The sequence below is a fragment of the Trichomycterus rosablanca genome, chromosome 4, assembly GCF_030014385.1.
Source record: "Trichomycterus rosablanca isolate fTriRos1 chromosome 4, fTriRos1.hap1, whole genome shotgun sequence".
NCBI lineage: Eukaryota > Metazoa > Chordata > Actinopteri > Siluriformes > Trichomycteridae > Trichomycterus > Trichomycterus rosablanca.
Genome location: NC_085991.1, coordinates 38,012,804 through 38,030,102, shown reverse-complemented (window position 1 = coordinate 38,030,102; position 17,299 = coordinate 38,012,804). Strand labels below are relative to the sequence as shown.

The 17,299-nt window shown below is 37.6% G+C and overlaps 1 protein-coding gene across 1 annotated transcript; it reads left to right on the top strand.

Moving 5' to 3' along the window:
* Positions 1 to 788: 788 nt before the first annotated feature.
* rasl11a (RAS-like, family 11, member A) lies at positions 789 to 8,643 on the top strand. Its single transcript, XM_062993291.1, has 4 exons — positions 789 to 1,205; positions 2,531 to 2,587; positions 2,693 to 2,775; positions 6,437 to 8,643. The coding sequence occupies exons 1-4, from the start codon at positions 1,058 to 1,060 to the stop codon at positions 6,905 to 6,907; spliced, it is 759 nt and encodes a 252-aa protein (XP_062849361.1). The 5' UTR covers positions 789 to 1,057; the 3' UTR covers positions 6,908 to 8,643.
* Positions 8,644 to 17,299: the final 8,656 nt, after the last annotated feature.

Here is a 17,299-nt window from a genome sequence, read left to right as displayed (position 1 = left end):
CCAACTGAGACTCTGAATAGGATGAAGCAGTGGTAAAACAGACAATGAATGAATGAATGTATGAATACAATTGGTTCAAGGTGCAATACATGAAAGAGTTGGAAACTGGGAATTGAATTTTTCTGCACTTTACTCACCTGAACTATATCCACCCCACTTGCACACATACTATGTATAATTCACATCTTGTACAACACCTGTACATCTTGAACTTTAATAACTATTCCAAATCTTATAGATGTATATTACTCATTCCCATTCATAATTTTTGTACATCTGCACATTGATAGCCTCTACAAATATCTGTATATATTGAAAAGATTGTGCTAGTTTATGTAAGTTAATGTGTATATTTTTTGTATTTAATGTGTATTGCAACTGTTAGGGACTATGCACCTAAGATTTTCACTCACCTTTCACATCTGTGTAAATGTGAAGTAACAATACAATTATTTGATTTGAAATTAAAACAAATAAAAATGTAAAGTATGCCTAATGTCTTAAAATATTCTAAAAAATAGTTTATATTTATTCTTAATTGAAATTGTTATTTTTGTTTCACCTAGTCCAGATGTTTCTAATTGCGGATGTCTCAGATGTCTCAGTGCATTTTGGAAGCACCAGTGTGTTTTTGGTGCTTTGTGATTGGTATCATCCGCCCCTGCAGTGTAGCAGCTCCAGTGCTGGAGGATCCATCTGTAACCGACCATTGCACCGATCAGCACCGTTACTGCCTGTGATCACATTGTTCTGCAAGAATGTGGATATTTAAAGTGTTTCATACGAGAAACAAAAAAAGAGAATAACCCTTGAAGAACGGCTGTGGATGAGCACTATCCGGAGCAGACTGGGACTGGTTTTATTCAGTCGGTATGTCAGGAGGATCATTTGGTGGAAGTGGACATGATCGGGCGGATGGTTCTCACAGTATGAGAAACTCTTCCAGAATGCAAAACTATGCCGCGAAGAGTCTGGAGACTTAAACTAATCCTGTTTGGGAAGACTTTTAAATGAGTTATTCATCACCAGACACTCGGATAAAGTTGAATATTTTTAAATGCGTCTTACGGAGCAGCCGAGAACAATGAGCAGCGGCTCTGGTAACTTTCTGTTAGTTCCTATACCAGAGTACCCGAGCCTGGACTGTGTGCCTAATAAAACCGTTAAAATAGTGGTTCTCGGAGCGAGTAATGTGGGAAAAACAGGTACTAACTGAATCTTACTTATTATTATTACATATGGTTTAAATGTGTAAAAGTGTAGTCTATTTTATATGCACTTTTTTAAGTACTTACATTACGTAACTAATATGTATTTTGTTTTATTAAGTTCACTGTGTGCAAGGCAATACAAACGTTAGTATAATGTGTAAAAATGGTCACATTTATAACTGTTTAACTGGCATGTGACACGTCCTTAATACTGTCCACCAGGGGACGACACATGTAGCCTTTAGTACGAATGCTGTGCAGAAAAAATTTGAAGGTGGTTTAGATGGTTGACCAGCTACAGACAGACCAATACCAACTTGCTGACCATCATGTTAAATGTTCATATTTCTGGTAGATGATTAAGCTGGTTTACCAACTTATACTGGTCAACCTAAGTGGTATTTGCTGGTTATTACTTGGGCTGTTATAGCCTAGTGGTTAAGATACTGGACTAGAAATCAGAAGGTTCCTGGTGCAAGACCCACCACTGCCAGGTTGCCACTGTTGGGCCCTTGAACAAGGCAGTTAACACTCAATTGCTTAGATTGTATACTGTCACGACTGTAAGTCGCTATGGATAAAAGCGTCTGCTAAATGCTGTGAATGTGAATTACTGTGTTGGTTTACCAGCAAAACAATCTTAAACATTTAGGCTTTAAGTATCCATCTTGACGAGGGTGAACGACCAGCATTACCAGCCTCACTTAGGTGGCCGTCCAGTGCAAACAGCTTAGACCAGCATAAATCCATCTAAAACCTTCAAAATCTGCTATGATTAACTATCATTGTAAGCTGGATTTAAAAGTGTCAGTCTTCAGTCTTTTTTTTTTTACTACATCCAAATCTTATAAGTGTTTACCATAAACAACCATGTCAGCACTCATCCTGTTCTGGCGCCACTCAGAAACACTAGTTGCAGGACAGGAATCCCTCCATCACTGACAGGGCATCTCACACTTACCTATTCACTCACCCGCTAACACCTAGGGGCATTTTAAAGAATCAAATCTGTGTGATTTAAGGAGGTTGGAAACCAAAGTACGCCAAGAAAGCTGATAATCAACACACGTCAAACTCCTCAAAGTCAGTGACTAGAGATGAGGTTTAAAACTGATGCATTCCCAGTGCCAAGCTATTAGGAATATTTTATTTTTTTGTTGACTGAACAGGTTTCATTACATTTTTCATTACAGATAAATGTTTACAATTATTGACTGAAATCATCATCCATATATTGCAGATTGGGTGAATAATAGCCCATTATTTTAAGTGGTGAATAGTGCTCATAGTAAATTTAAAAGCCTTTTTTAAATTTTCAGCCTTAATAGTACGGTTTCTGACGAAGAGATTCATTGGTGATTATGAAGCCAACACAGGTAATTTCTGCCCACATGCACACGCTTATATGTATATTTATTTTTATATACCATGTACTGTGTATGACATAAAACAAACCAGCAACTTGCTATTTATTATCCTAGGGGCCTTGTATTCAAGAAAGATCAACCTAGATGGGGAGCAGGTTTCATTACAAGTGCAGGATACTCCCTGTGTATCACTCCAGGTACTTCATTGCTGTTTTCCAATTCTTATTTTTTATGTGTGCTTCCTTCGTTAATCTAGGTTTTATGTCCTGGCTATTATTTAAAGTTTACCTCTGGGACCTCTGCAAACCTCTGATAAACTCTGTGAGTGACTTAAGTAATAGCATTTGGCCAGCTGGCCAAGAATACAGAAATGGAAATAAAAGGGTGTTTGAAGTTAAAGAGTCATTATACAACCCCTGGCAAAAATTATGGAATCACCACTCTTGGAAGATGTTCTGTCAATTGTTTAATTTTGTAGAAAAAAAATAAATCACAGACATGCCACAAAACTATCATTTTTCAAAATGTCAACCTTCTGGCATTAAGAAACAATAAAAAAAAGAAACAAATATAATAGTTGTGGTCAGTCACAATTGCTTTTTTTAGATCAAGTAGAGGAAAAAAATATGGAATCACTCAAATCTGAGGAAAAAATTATGGAATCACTCTGTAATTTGCAGTTTAAAAACAAAACATCTGCAGCAGATTAGATTAGCTAATTATTCTTCAGTTTAAAAAGAGTGCTCACACCTCGGAGAGCTGTTGCACAAAGCAGATTGTCATGAATCATGGTTCCAACACAAGATATGTCAGTTGAAACAAATGAGAGGATTATAAAATTCCTTCAAGAAGATAAATCATTGTGGAATGTCGCAAAAGATGTTGGTTGTTCCCAGTAAGCTGTGTTTAAAATCTGGACCAAGTACAAACAAAATGGGAAGGTTGTAAAAGGGAAGCATACTGGTAGACCAAGTAAGACATCAAAGCATCAAGATAGAAAACAAAGCAATATGTCTTGAAAACAGAAAATGCACAACAAAACAAATGAGAAACAAGTGGCCGGAAAGTGGAGTCAATGTCTGTGACTGAACTGTAAGAAATCACCTAAAAGAAATGGGATTTACATACAGAAAAGCCAAACAAAAGCCACCATTAACACCTAAAAAGAAAAGAACAAGGTTAAAGTAGTCTAAAGAAAAGCAATCGTGGACTGTGGGTGACTGGATAAAAGTGATCTTCAGTGATGAATCGCGAATCTGCATTGGGCAAGGTGATGATGCTGGAACTTTTGTTTGGTGTCTGTCCAATGAAATTTATGAAGATAACTGCCTAAAGAAAACATGTTAATTTCCACAGTTGTTGATGATATGGGCCTGCATGTCGGGTAAAGGCACAGGGGAGATGGTCTTCAATAAATGCCAAAGTCCACATTGAAATTTTGGACGCTTTTCTTATTCCATCAGTTGAAAGGATGTTTGGTGATGATGACTTCATTTTTCAAGATGATAATGCATCTTGCCATAGCGCAAAGGACGTGAAAACTTTCATGTCAATGGCATGGCCTGCAAATAGTCCGGATCTCAATCCATTTGAAAATCTCTGGTGGAAATTGAAGAAAATGGTCAATGACAAGGTTCCAACCTGCAAAGCTGATCTGGCAACAGCAAGAGACAGTTGATGGCAGATTGATGAAGAATACTGTTTGTCATTAGTTAACTCCATGCCTCATAGAGTTTAAACCATTATAAAAGCCAGAGGTGGTGCAACAAAGTAATAATGGTGCAGTGTTTTCTAATGATTCCATAATTTTTTCCTCAGATTTGAGTGATTCCATATTTTTTTCCTCTACTTGATCTAAAAAAAAAGCAATTGTGACTGACCACAACTATTATATTTGTTTCTTTTTTTATTGTTTCTTAATGCCAGAGGGTTGGCAGTTTGAGAAATGATAGTTTTGTGGCATGTCTGTGATTTCTTTTTTTTCTACAAAAGTAAACAATTGAAAGAACATCTTCCAAGAGTGGTGATTCCATAATTTTTGCCAGGGGTTGTACTAAAAGAATGGAGAGCCAGACAGGAAGAGGTGCAGCTCTAATTATGGTTTAAACCTTCTCTTCTCCAAATTTCCCTCTAATGGGTATCCGCCTCAAAAATGCCTGATGTTGCAGCACAAAGGTTAATCTGCAGCCAGAGAACAGACTGAGTAATTATGTTTTTGTTGCAAAAAGTGTCACTGTTGAGATTGGACATGACTTCTTGCTGCTAGTTCTGGCAACAAAGTCTCTTTTTTTAGATTTTAGTTTTCATGTCTTGGCAAACTTTGAGGGATTTTGTTTTGCTGTGTTGATGCACAAACATGATGTTGAAATATGAAAGATAAGTGAAAGTTCAACTTGTGCAATCATTACAACAGCACACTTGTACTCTTAGTATTGTTTTGTTTCTTAAACACTTAAACTGGCAAATATAAAACATGTTTTTTAAACGTTGGTTTGTTCTCACATTAACCTATTCTTGTAAGAGCTTATACGATATTTTAAACAAAAATAAGGTTAAACAGTAAAGCTTTACCTTTTAATCTAATCTATGTACATGCACAATTTACATTATACTACTAGCTTTGCAGGTCTAACCTGTTAAGGTTTTAGGCTTAGTTTACATTTTAAGTCTTGAAGAAACAGCAGCAACTCGGGCCCCAGTGGTGTCATCAGCCTTGCCAGGCACTTGCAATTGCCAGCAGATGCAATTGGCTGCATCTAAGAAAAAAAAGGCTGGATGGCTGCAACAACATCTTTTACTGTCTAGTTGTGACATTGTGACATGGACACAAGTGGTAAATGAATATAAAGAGAACAGCCTGATCCACCATACATGTTCAATCTCTCTGTAGGAATGAATGTACACATTGAAGAGGCCTATGGATGGATGGATAGATATATAGAAATGAAAAAGCTATACTAATTATTACCTACTGTTATAAATAGTATCTCTAATTAGTGTAATGCACATGGCATATTTACACACAATGTAGCATATAGTACGGTAGTACCTTTTGTACAATGGTATAACAAGATTAATAGAACTGTGTGTAAACTGATACAAATATACTGGACCTAAATATACAGAACCTCTTTGTATAATTTCACTGTGAAACAAGGACTATGGCACAATAAGATTTCATTCATACATTCTATAACAGATTTGTCATGTGACTATGGATTTGTTTTTAAAGATCTGACACTGAACACTATTTCTCAATTCATTACAATAACTGTTTTGTAATATAGATTAGTAATGTAATATAAAATGACATGATAATGAAACAAATTAATATCTGGGTTATTACAACTTTTAACATATTTAACAGATGCTTGTATCCAGTGCTTTCTCAGTAACTATTTTCTTGCTCCAGTACAAAGAGGAAAAGTTCTAACCACTCTAACACGATTAAGAAGGGGTAATCAAGGAGACGTTTCATTCATAACACAAGTAAAAGCACGTCTCCAGCTATAGTAAACAACCTAAATCTTTGAAATTAACTATTCAGAAATAAAGCGGCTCGGTGAGGAGCACTGTCGCCTCACAGCAAGAAGGTCCTTGGTTTGAATCTCAGGTGGAGCGGTCCTTTCTGTGTGGAGTTTGCATGTTCTTCCCGTGTCTGTGTGGGTTTCTTCTGTGAGCTCCTTTTTCCTTTTACAGTCCAAATACATGCAGTCAGGCAAGTTGGATATACTAAATTGCTCAAAGTGTGTGTGTGTCTGTGTGTTTGCCCTATAATGGACTGACAACATGTCCTGCATTTTGCCCAATGAGTTGTACCCACTTCTTTATCCTAAATCTCTGTACCTCTCTTTTTAGGATGATGCAGAGGGTCTGTATTGCCAGGAACAAATAAACCGCTCCATCTACTGGGCCGATGGCTACGTACTGGTATTTTCCATTACTGATGTTCACAGCTACCGCACCATCCAGCCGCTCTATGAGCATGTGCGTCGCATCCATCCAAGCGGTAACATTCCCATCATCCTGATGGGCAACAAGAGCGACCTACTGCGGGCACGACAGGTACACACCGATGAGGGCCAGACGCTGGCAGCAGAGCTTGGAGGACAATATTTTGAGGCCTCTGCCCGGGAGAACTATGAGGGCGTGCAGGCTGCTTTCATGCACCTGTGCCAAGAGATGAGCCGGGCACTAGGAGGGGTAAACGGAGAGAAAAGGAAAGGAGGACTACACCTAGCTCGTCCAAAGAGTCCCAACATGCAGGAGCTGAAAAGGAGGTTTCGACAAGTGTTGTCTTCCAGAGTAAAATCAACACCAACACTATGATGAATATGTGATGCTGAAAACCAAAAACTTGATCCACAAGATTCTGGAAATGTTATTCTACACAAAAGAGTTGATTAACATGGCATTTTTTAGATCAGTATTTTGATACATTTCATACATGGACATCGTTTGTCTGGAAGTAACCCAACTTACAGGAGCTGAATGATGTACAGTGGATTTAGAAAATATTCAGATCCCTTGACTTTTTGGATTTCATTTTGTATAAATCGCCATTTTGCCCATCAGTCCACATCTAATCATACCTAATTAAAAAAAATAAAAAATAAAAAAATAAATCCAAAACTGAAAGCTCTTATTCATAAACGTATTCAGATGCTTTACTTTGTCCTTTAGGCCAGGATTACAGCTGCTTTTTGAGATAGGTCTCTACAAGCCCAACACATTTGAGCAGTTTAACCCACTCTTTATGGCAGATCCTCACAAGCTCTGGCAGAGTGGGTTTAAGTCTGCGCTCTGACTTGCCACTAAACCCCTTCATTGTTTTTTTTGGCTGTATACTTTGGGTAACTGTTGTAATCAAAGATGAACTAAGTTTTGTGCTTTCTAAAAGACGTTTTCTTCAAGGATGGTTCTGTATTTGGCTGCATTTATCTATCCCTCAAGTCTTACCAGTCTCCCTGTCCCTGCCACCGAGAAGCAGCTCCATTGAATGATGCTGCATCCTCTATGTTTCACTGTAGGGTGGTATTACCCAGATGTGTCTGCTGCTGAATGTAGTTGAGCAGCTGATCCATGTTAAGAATCGTGTCATTGCACGTTGCCATTTTTCGTCAGCTGAGATTCTTCTGTATTTCACGTTTTTCACCTCTCAGATTTGCCAGCTCCTCTGTCTGGCAAACCTGCTTTTCTCTTGGAAACCTTGTTGCCGGGTTAGGTCCGGTTCAGTTTTCTGCTGGGGTGTCATTTTTGAAACTGCCCCGGATGAGCGAGCTGCGCCAGAGGCGATGTGACAACCCCTTTTCCGCAGCAGTCTCCATCACAATAAGTGCCAGTTGAGAACGTAGGCTTACTGCTTGTGTTTTGCTGCCCCTGGCTAGTGTTAGTATTCCCTATCTTTAGTTTTTTCCAAGAACTGTACAGTTGCCAATGGCCTGTCATATTGTGACAGCCAGGTTTCAGTTTTGCACTGTCCCTGCTCTATCCACCTTCTCCATTGCAGGCTTAGATGTTGTTGCATCTTTGGGCTACCATATTTATTTGTGTTTATTCCCTTCATTTGGTTAAAACCTTTCTTGCAGGTATGGGGCTTTGGCTTTTGGTTGAAAAGCGAGACAAAGTGATTGGTGTTTTACCCAAAGAGTAAAATGTTTGTGTCATAAGATCAGAGAGGCAGCTGTAGCCTAGCGGTTAAGGTACTGGACTAGTAATCAGTAGGATGCTGGTTCAAGCCCCACCACTGCAAGGTTTCTGCTGTTGGGCCCCTGAGCAAGGCTCTTAACCCTCAAATGCTTAGACTGCATGCTGTCACACTACTGTAAATTAATCTTTTTCTTATGTTGCCTCAGTTTTTTACATGCCATTTAGCAAACTCCAAGTGCCTTCAGTCTTGTGACTCTATGGAGTGCTGCAGAGATGATCCACAACACAACAGAGTGCACAAAAAGACAACTGGTCTGAATACTTTCTAAATCTCTTGTGCTATACCATCTGTATAATTTTAATCTAGTATACTTGAGTAATGCTGTATCCAATAAACAGGGATATTATGTTTGTTATATGCTGTTTGCAGATGTTTTATAATTTGTTTTATCATATCAGCAGTAATAATATGTGATGATAATATTGGCTGATTAGTGATAATTTATTAATTGCATGGATTAGATTTTTCATTGCCATTGACTGGTAAAGTGGGTACCAGTTTGGATAATTTCACTTTTAAGGTGCTGGTGCTTAATCTGATGTGTTCTGTATTTTAAAATAGCCGTTTTTAACTGAAAAAGTCACACCAGGGGCCTTAGACTATGTGTTTTCATTACTTAATTACTATCAGAGCCAAGATGGCCAAATAGGAGCAGCAATAGAGCAAAAGTGTTTTCTTTATCGGTCACTGGTCCTAGAGAGAACAGTTAGTACTCTAAGTTTACTAAAGTGTATGATGAAAGTTAGATGAAAGTGTGTTGGACAAAGCATGTGGTTTTTCAATACCCCCCTCCTTTTGGTAAATGTTCTGTGATTAAGAACTTCATAGTAGGTAAAAAATGGCAGCAACTGGAACAAAATGGGATATTATGATTTTTGAAAAGAAAATCTCATAGGTTTCACTGGCTGCTAAAAGTAAACCGAGTGGGAGCTTATGGTAATAGTAACAGTAAAGTTAACAACATGTTTGTTTTATGTAATAGGTTTACATTGACAGTTACAGTATATAACACTGTTTATCTTGAGTCAATCACATATTCAGAATATTAGATGCTATGCCTTCTGGCATAGGTTTGAAACCTTGTGCGGATTTAAATTCTATCTATTCAACACTGTATCTTATTTTACCCACTAAGGCCATATACGTAAGCCTAAATTTCATTGATTTTATTTGTTCTCATTCTTATCCTAATAAGGAGGTAATGCTTTAAAACAACATGACTTTTAATCAATCATGACTCCTCTCCAGGCCACGATGAAGAAGGTCTGTTCTGCTCTTAAAGTTGAGAAGGTAAATTAATGATGTTCTCATTTGTCTGCTAATTTACTTTAATAAAATCCCATGGTATATTTTGACATTGTTTCTACACTCACTGTCCATTTTATCAGCTCCACTTACCATATAGAAGCACTTTGTAGTTCTACAATTACTGACTGTAGTCTATCTGTTTCTCTGCATGCTTTTTTTAGCCTGCTTTTACCCTGTTATTCAATGGTCAGGACCCCCACAGGACCACCACAGAGCAGGTATTATTTGGGTGGTGGATGATTCTCAGCACTGCAGTGACACTGACATGGTGGTGGTGTGTTACTGTGTGTTGTGCTGGTATGAGTGGATCAGACACAGCAGTTCTGTTGGAGTTTTTTAATACCGTGTCCACTCACTGTCCACTCTATTAGACCCTCCTACCTAGTTGGTCCACCTTGTAGATGTAAAGTCAGAGATGATCACTCATCTATTGCTGCTGTTTGAGTTGGTCGTGTTCTAGACCCTCATCAGTGGTCCCAGGACGCTGCCCATGGGGTGCCGTTGGCTGGATGTTTTTTTGGTCGGTGGACAATTCTTAGTTCAGCAGTGACAGAGGTGTTTAAAAACTCCATCAGCACTGCTGTGTCTTATCCACTCATACCAGCACAACACACACTAACACACCACCACCATGTCAGTGTCACTGCAGTGCTGAGAATGATCCACCATTTAAATAATACCTACTCTGTAGTGGTCCTGGGAGAGTCCTGACCATTGAAGAAGAGCTCGAAAGGGGGTTAACAAAGCATGCAGAGAAAGAGATGGACTACAGTCAGTAATTGTAGAACTTCAAAGTGCTTCTATATGGTAAGTGGAGCTAATAAGTGATAGCTCAGTGGTTAAGGTACTGGACTAGTAAACAGAAGGTTGCCAGTTGAAGCCCCGCCACCACCAAGTTGCCACTGTTGGGTCCCTGAGCAAGGCCCTTAACCCTCAATTGCTCATCGTGTTCAGCTCATTGTGTAAGTCGCTTTGGATAAAAGCGTCTGCTAAATGCTGAAAATGTAAATGTAATAAAATGGACAGTGAGTGCAGAAACAAGGAGGTGGTTTCAATGTTATGGCTGATCGTTGTATATACAGTATACAGATTAATATTACTGACAGTGTACTGATGAAAACGAGAATGGTATACTGAAATCTTTTTTGCCCATCATTGTAAGTTTTTGATACTCTAAAATAAACTGCTGAGAATGTGGTGATTCAAGTTAAGTCAGATACTGTAGTCCTTCAATGTGTGACAATCATTAGTGTGGTTTATACCTAGCCTATTATTTGGGGATGTCAGGAAAATGAGTGTTTTCAATTTAGAAATCTATTAAATAGATCCAAAGTGATGTTCTACTGAATGCAATGCTATAAAACTGAGCCATAAGGGCTTTTCTCAAGGGCCCAACAGTGTCAGTGGTGTGGCTTAAACTAGCAACCTTTTGATTACTAGTCCAGTACCTCAACCATAGTCTAAAATGTTCCCACTGTTTCCAGGTGGACCAGCAATGTGCTTAGTGAAAAGTGGCTAAATATAAGAATACTTATATTTGAATACTTTTAAAGTGAATACTTTTAAAGTGAAAATTAAATGCGAACTTGTTAAAATGCAGTCTGTAGCATGTGGTCATTTTGGATGGAAACTTTTATTTTTAGATGTTTTTGTAAACATATTTGATAAAACTTAATGAAAGCAGCTATTAAAATTTTTCAGTGGGGTTAGGGGGGTTGGACTCAAATAATGTTGTTCCAAAGTGTCCCTATTAGGGTGTAATCCATATATAGAAAGGAGGAAAGAGCAAAGTGGTGGTTCTCATGAACTTTGACCCACTTAAGCTGTGTGAAAGCATAGAGAAGGCTGAGGAAATGCTTCATGTTTCAATCAACCGTTCTGCTTCTCTCAACGTGTGTCTTAAGGTCAAAGTGCAGATGAAGCTGCATTCCTCCAAATGAAATGAAAGTAATGAGTTGTGTAATCATTGCAAAGTGACCTTTCACCTTTTATTTGTGTCCTTTAACCTTTTTATTCTTAACCTAAGTAGCAGGCTGCATTAGCATGTGAGAGCCGTCTAATATCATTATTTTGTGATCATTATAAAATGTTTAAGTTCTTTCTTTATTCCTTTTAACTTTAGAATTGAGACCATACATCCATGCAGAGGCATTTCTTCCCTACCCATTTTTACAGACATTGTATGTAATCCAAGCCTGGTCGTTCACTCTAAACAGAGCAGGTTTGTGGACAGTTCCATAATTATAACCACATTGTAAAGATATTCTGAGACTTGGGCTCCCTTATAGATTCTTTATAGTGCCATGACATGGTGGTGGTGTGTTTGTGTGTTGTGCTGGTATGAGTGGATCAGACACAGCAGCGCTGCTGGAGTCCACTCTATTAGATTCTCCTACCTAGTTCGTCCACCTTGTAGACATAAAATCAGAGACGATCGCTCATCTATTGCTGCTGTTTGAGTTGGTCATCTTCTAGACCTTCATCAATGGTCACATGATGCTGCCCACGGGGTGCCGTTGGCTGGATATTTTTGGTTGGTGGACTATTCTCAGTCCAGCAGTGACAGTGAGGTGTTTAAAAACTCCATCAGCACTGCTGTGTCTTATCCACTCATACCAGCACAACACACACTAACACACCACCACCATGTCAGTGTCACTGCAGTGCTGAGAATGATCCACCACCCAAGTAATACCTCTTAACCCTCAATTGCTTAGACAGTATACTGTCACAGTACTGTTAGTCGCTTGGATAAAAGCATCTGCTGAAAGCTGCTGAAAATGTAAATGTCAAACAGGGTCAGGTAGTGCTGAAAAGCATTTTTCCTTCAATGAATGAAGCCTTATTTTAAAAAAAAAATTGTGTTTACTTGGGTTATGTTGTTCTAATATTAAACGTGCTTTGATGAGCTGAAACATAAGTGTTTTTATAGCACTTGTATCCAAGTACATTATTTATCTCTAAAGTATTTTTTCAAATAAATGTATTATAATGTCATGTATTTATCAGTACATTGTACTATATGTGAAAGCATTTTAATCACCTAAGTTAAATTAATTGTAGGCATTGTGACAAATATCCCAAAAATATCACATAGTGCAATCGACTGGCCATTTTTATAATAAATGTAACTAAACAATGTTTTTTTAATCATATACAGTTAGAAATCATGTGTGTTGAAAAACTATATGAGGCTAACTTAAGGATTTTATTATTATCTTAGAAACTGAGTGTGTCTCTTGCTGTAAATTATGCCTACATGCTTTTAAAAAAATAAAAAGACCTGACCTTTAAGTGCACTCACCCCAAAACTTTAAAATGACATGATAAACAAAAATGTCAGCCAAAAATATTATATAAAATATCAGAACAGTTAACATGAGACCTTCTGCACTCAAATCTTTACAGCCTGTATGGTTAAACTGACCATGAACACATCCTGATAACCAGCCCAGGTTTTGCCCTGTGTGCATATTGGGAACTTAGCGGAAGTGTATTCTTGATTTAGGAGTTAGTGTAACACGTAAGGAATGAGGTCCCTTGACATTATAGTAATGAATGTCTTCCTGTGTTGATACTGTCTGCCAGCAACAGTTTACGAGACATGGCAGTGAGGTACACACTCAGAACTGAGGTTAGCTCCTGGTTGAGTGGGAGTGGGAGAGGTCCCTGTTTGTAAAATCTTGTATGTGGCTGAACAGGCCTAGATAAGAAGCAGCTGTAAAGAGGAACGGTTACAGGAAATTTTCTCTGCTGCTGCGTTATCATAGATTCAGGAAACTTGAACAGACGCCTCCTAGCTGAGGAGATAGAGATGAAGAAGGAAATGGGGGAGAGGAAAAGAGCAATGACCCAAATTTAAGGGGAAAGCCAATGAAAGCAGGAACAGGAAACTGGGTCACAATTTGAGTTGGAAGGCCATTTAAGCAACATTCCAAAAATCTTTTCTTAAACAAATAAAATGTATTAAATAATTTGCTTTTGATGCCCCCTGAAAAGTACTCATCCAAACATACTGCTGTAGAAATTAAGAAGTGGTTTTAATTTTTTTTAAGTAAAAGTAAAAATGTGTATAGAAGTATAGAAGTTGAAGTGGGTCAATATTCTTGTGGAATCTTCAACCATTTGATGGCCTTTGATTTTTAGTGGCCATTCCAGGATATTCCAGGACTGATTCTTTAACCAATCTTTGGTCGACCTTGAGGTGAGCTTAGGATTATTGTCTCACTGGAAAGTATACACCGATTAGGCATAACATTATGACCACTTTCCTAATATTGTATTGGTCCCCCTTTTGCTGCCAAAACAGCCCTGCAACTGTGATGCACTGTGTATTCTGACACCTTTCTATCAGAACCAGCATTAACTTCTTCAGCAATTTGAGCTACAGTAGCTCGTCTGTTAGATTGGACCACACGGGCCAGCCTTCGCCTCCCACTGCATCAGTGAGCCTTGGCTGTCCAAGCTCAAGGATAGATTGAAAAAAAATTCAAATGTGTGCTGTAGTCAGATGATTCCAAATTTCAGGGCAGTTGTAGCCTGGTGGTTAAGGTACTGGACTAGTAATTAAAAGGGCGCTTAGACAATACACTGTCACAGTACTGCAAGCTGCTTTGGATAAAAAGCGTCTGCTTAATGCCAAAAATGTACATTTCAGCTTGTTTTTAGGGGAAATTGACATTGAGTTCTCTGTACCAAAGACAAAGAGCCAAAATCTGTCATAGGGTGCATCAGTACCTGTGGTATGGGTGATCTGCATGTGTTATAATAAAGTTGGTCATTATAAACAGTGTAAATCTTTTTTACTTTTCTTAGTTAACTTAAGGTTGAAAAGTTCAAAGGGAATTACATATTTTTTGTATTGTATTTTACAAAACGTAATACAAGGTATGGCACCACTGAAAGTTCAATGCTAATCGTATGATTTAAGTTATTTAAATACAAAAATCCAAATTTCAATATTGTAGTCAAACTTCTGGGACCCTTTGGTGGCTAAGTGAAGAAATGGAACTACACATCAAGCGACCACTTGAATTAAGGCATAATGTAAAAGGGAGAAGCAACCAAAAACTATTAGAAACATAAATGATAGTCAAAGTGTTGGTACATCTGTCTTAACTGTCTTTTTTAACTGTATCTCATTGTTTGCTGTAACTTATATTTGGTGAGCTTTCAGCTTGACGTGTTTTACATTAGAAACTGATCTGAAAAAGATTGATGTTGCATGTAGTCTCCAGCGTCTGGTCATCTAAGTGACGGCTGCCTGGTGTTTATTCAGTAAAATCTAAAACATATACTGTCTCTGGAATCTTTGAAAGCTTCACCTCTTTGTTTGACGCATTCCTGTTCTGTTTTAAAAACAATTCAAAAGACGTGTGTCTCTGTACGCACCCGCACCTAAGACCAAATGGACACCAGTTTCTTTTTATTCTCAGCTCAGCTAATCTTTCCTCTGTGTTATATATAACATTTTTTAGTTCTCGAACTACATTCTTAGAAAGCCACTGCACATCAAAAAGTATCATTAAACTTCTTTAAGCACAGCTTTTAGTTTAGGGAAACAGGTGGGATTTTTTTAAATTCCTTCTTTCTTTCTTTGATCTTGAGTTCACCTGTTGCTGTTTAAATAAAGAAAAACAGTATCCGAATTCCAAACAATGTGTTCTGCCTTAGAGCTAAATATCTACAAAACAGGACTTTTAAACCAAACCGTGTTAGCGAGAAACACTGTGATATCTGAGCTCTAATGTGCTAATGTAAACTACCAATGTCCAACCACAAAGTCTGAGGAGAGCTGCAATGCCCCTTCAATTCAAGCACAGCCCCTAACCTTTTCTTTTTACCTGCCAAAGATGCAAATATTTGGCGCCCTATCCATGGATAAACCATCCCTCTGGTAGATGTCTCAACTAGACAACAGAGGCTGCATCTGCAACAGCAATTAGTAACCCATTTGACCTTAACCCAGGCTAAATGTGCCAGTGTGGGCGCATGTCCGATCAACGCATGTCCGATCAACAGCAATTGTTCAAATTTGAGACTTTAAGATCTCAGTGGTGATCTGCTACCGCATTAGACTGCTGTGCCACCAAGCACCACTTACATAACTTTCTATGGCTTTAATAAAAAATAAGAGCTTTTAATTTAATTGTCCTCATTAATATAAAGACAAAAAAGCAACAGTGTTTTTAAAAATACTATTTTTATTAAATGGTCAAACTAAATGTTTTGAAGAATTTCCACAAACCTCACAATTTAGAGCAAAACTTCAAAATCATTTGGGTGTTACACAGCAATTTTTCCTGGGTGTCTTTGGGCATGTGTGCAACATGTACGTACTGTATCTTAACCCTTTCATGCCTGAGTGGAACATTCCATTTTCGGACACTATGTAACATAATTCATAGAAAAAACCTTATTGTGTAAATACAGTACATAGCATAGACTATATATACACACCATTATAACCAGAAGAATCAGTTCTTTAAAATGATATAAAACTCAGTATGGTTATTTAAGTGTAATATAACCAAATCTATACAAAAATCCTTTAAAATCAACTCAATTTTTATTTCATACATAAATACTTACATTTTTAACACATTTCTGTGCAATATAGAGAAAAATATAGAGTATATGAAATGTTTGCAATTTTGTGAGCCATTTGTCAAGAAAATAATTTTGAATCTATCATCTTCTATTCAAAAGTTATAATCAATTTAGCAGAAGGTGTCATTTAGCTATTTAGAATGTTTGTGTAGCTCATTTTTTACTTCACTTTTTACCAATGTTAGCAAATTGCACATCTACTACAGATCAAATGGTGTAAAGCACAGAAGGAGGTGAAATGCAGCAGCCAGCAAGATGAGTTCTGTGAGTACAATCAAGTTCTATATGTTATGTTCAGCTATATAAGCTGAAGAAGAGTAGAACTGATAAAGAAACTGTTTAGATTAGGCGTTTTCAGTCACTGGTTGCTAAGGATATCAAGTTATTTTAGAGCAATAGTCAAGAGAGATAGGATAATAGTTACTACTGAGTAAATGATGACATCTTTATTCTCTAACAAAAATAGGGTATTAGTATTATACTGGTTGTATGTTTCAAAAAACCTGCAGTAAAAGGTAAAAAAAAAATGTGTTTAAAGAACTAAATGTCTGCTAGACTACTCTAACTTTTATGCACTTGGTCATTTATGTATTTGGGACATATTCCTAAAACAGCAAAGACCACTATACTATTGTCTGTTTTATTAGGTTCATCTATTACATGTTATAGATGCAATGTATGTACAGTGACTGACTATAGTTACTGACGGTTTGTCAGCCCCCCTGTACCTGTCAATCACTGAAAACAGATTACAACTCTGACCAGAATTAACAGCTTGCTGAAATAAAACATTAAATTTTAATGGTTAATTAAATGACATATAAATTGGCCCAAACTTTGTATTTTACATTTTAAACTATTCAAAGTAAAAAATGAAAAGGTTTAAATACATTGTATCAATACTGGTAGCAAATTGGATTGATATAATCTTAATATATAATCAGGTCACTTCCCTGAGGTCGACTTTGCCGTCACTTCAAACAAAGGGGATGTGGAGAGGATTAGAAATGTAACCCACTGCTGTCCAGAGCCCTAACAGGTCCTACATAGAACCAATGGCTTTCATCTTGATCCTTTACTGTTTTTACAGTCAC

Bases quoted from the DNA above. Each gene is read 5' to 3' on its own strand.
- rasl11a (XM_062993291.1), top strand. From the start codon at position 1,058: ATGCGTCTTACGGAGCAGCCGAGAACAATGAGCAGCGGCTCTGGTAAC. The intron at 1,206-2,530 runs GTACTAACTGAA...TTAAATTTTCAG, and splicing joins GAGTAATGTGGGAAAAACAG to CCTTAATAGTACGGTTTCTG. The intron at 2,776-6,436 runs GTACTTCATTGC...CTCTCTTTTTAG, and splicing joins CTCCCTGTGTATCACTCCAG to GATGATGCAGAGGGTCTGTA.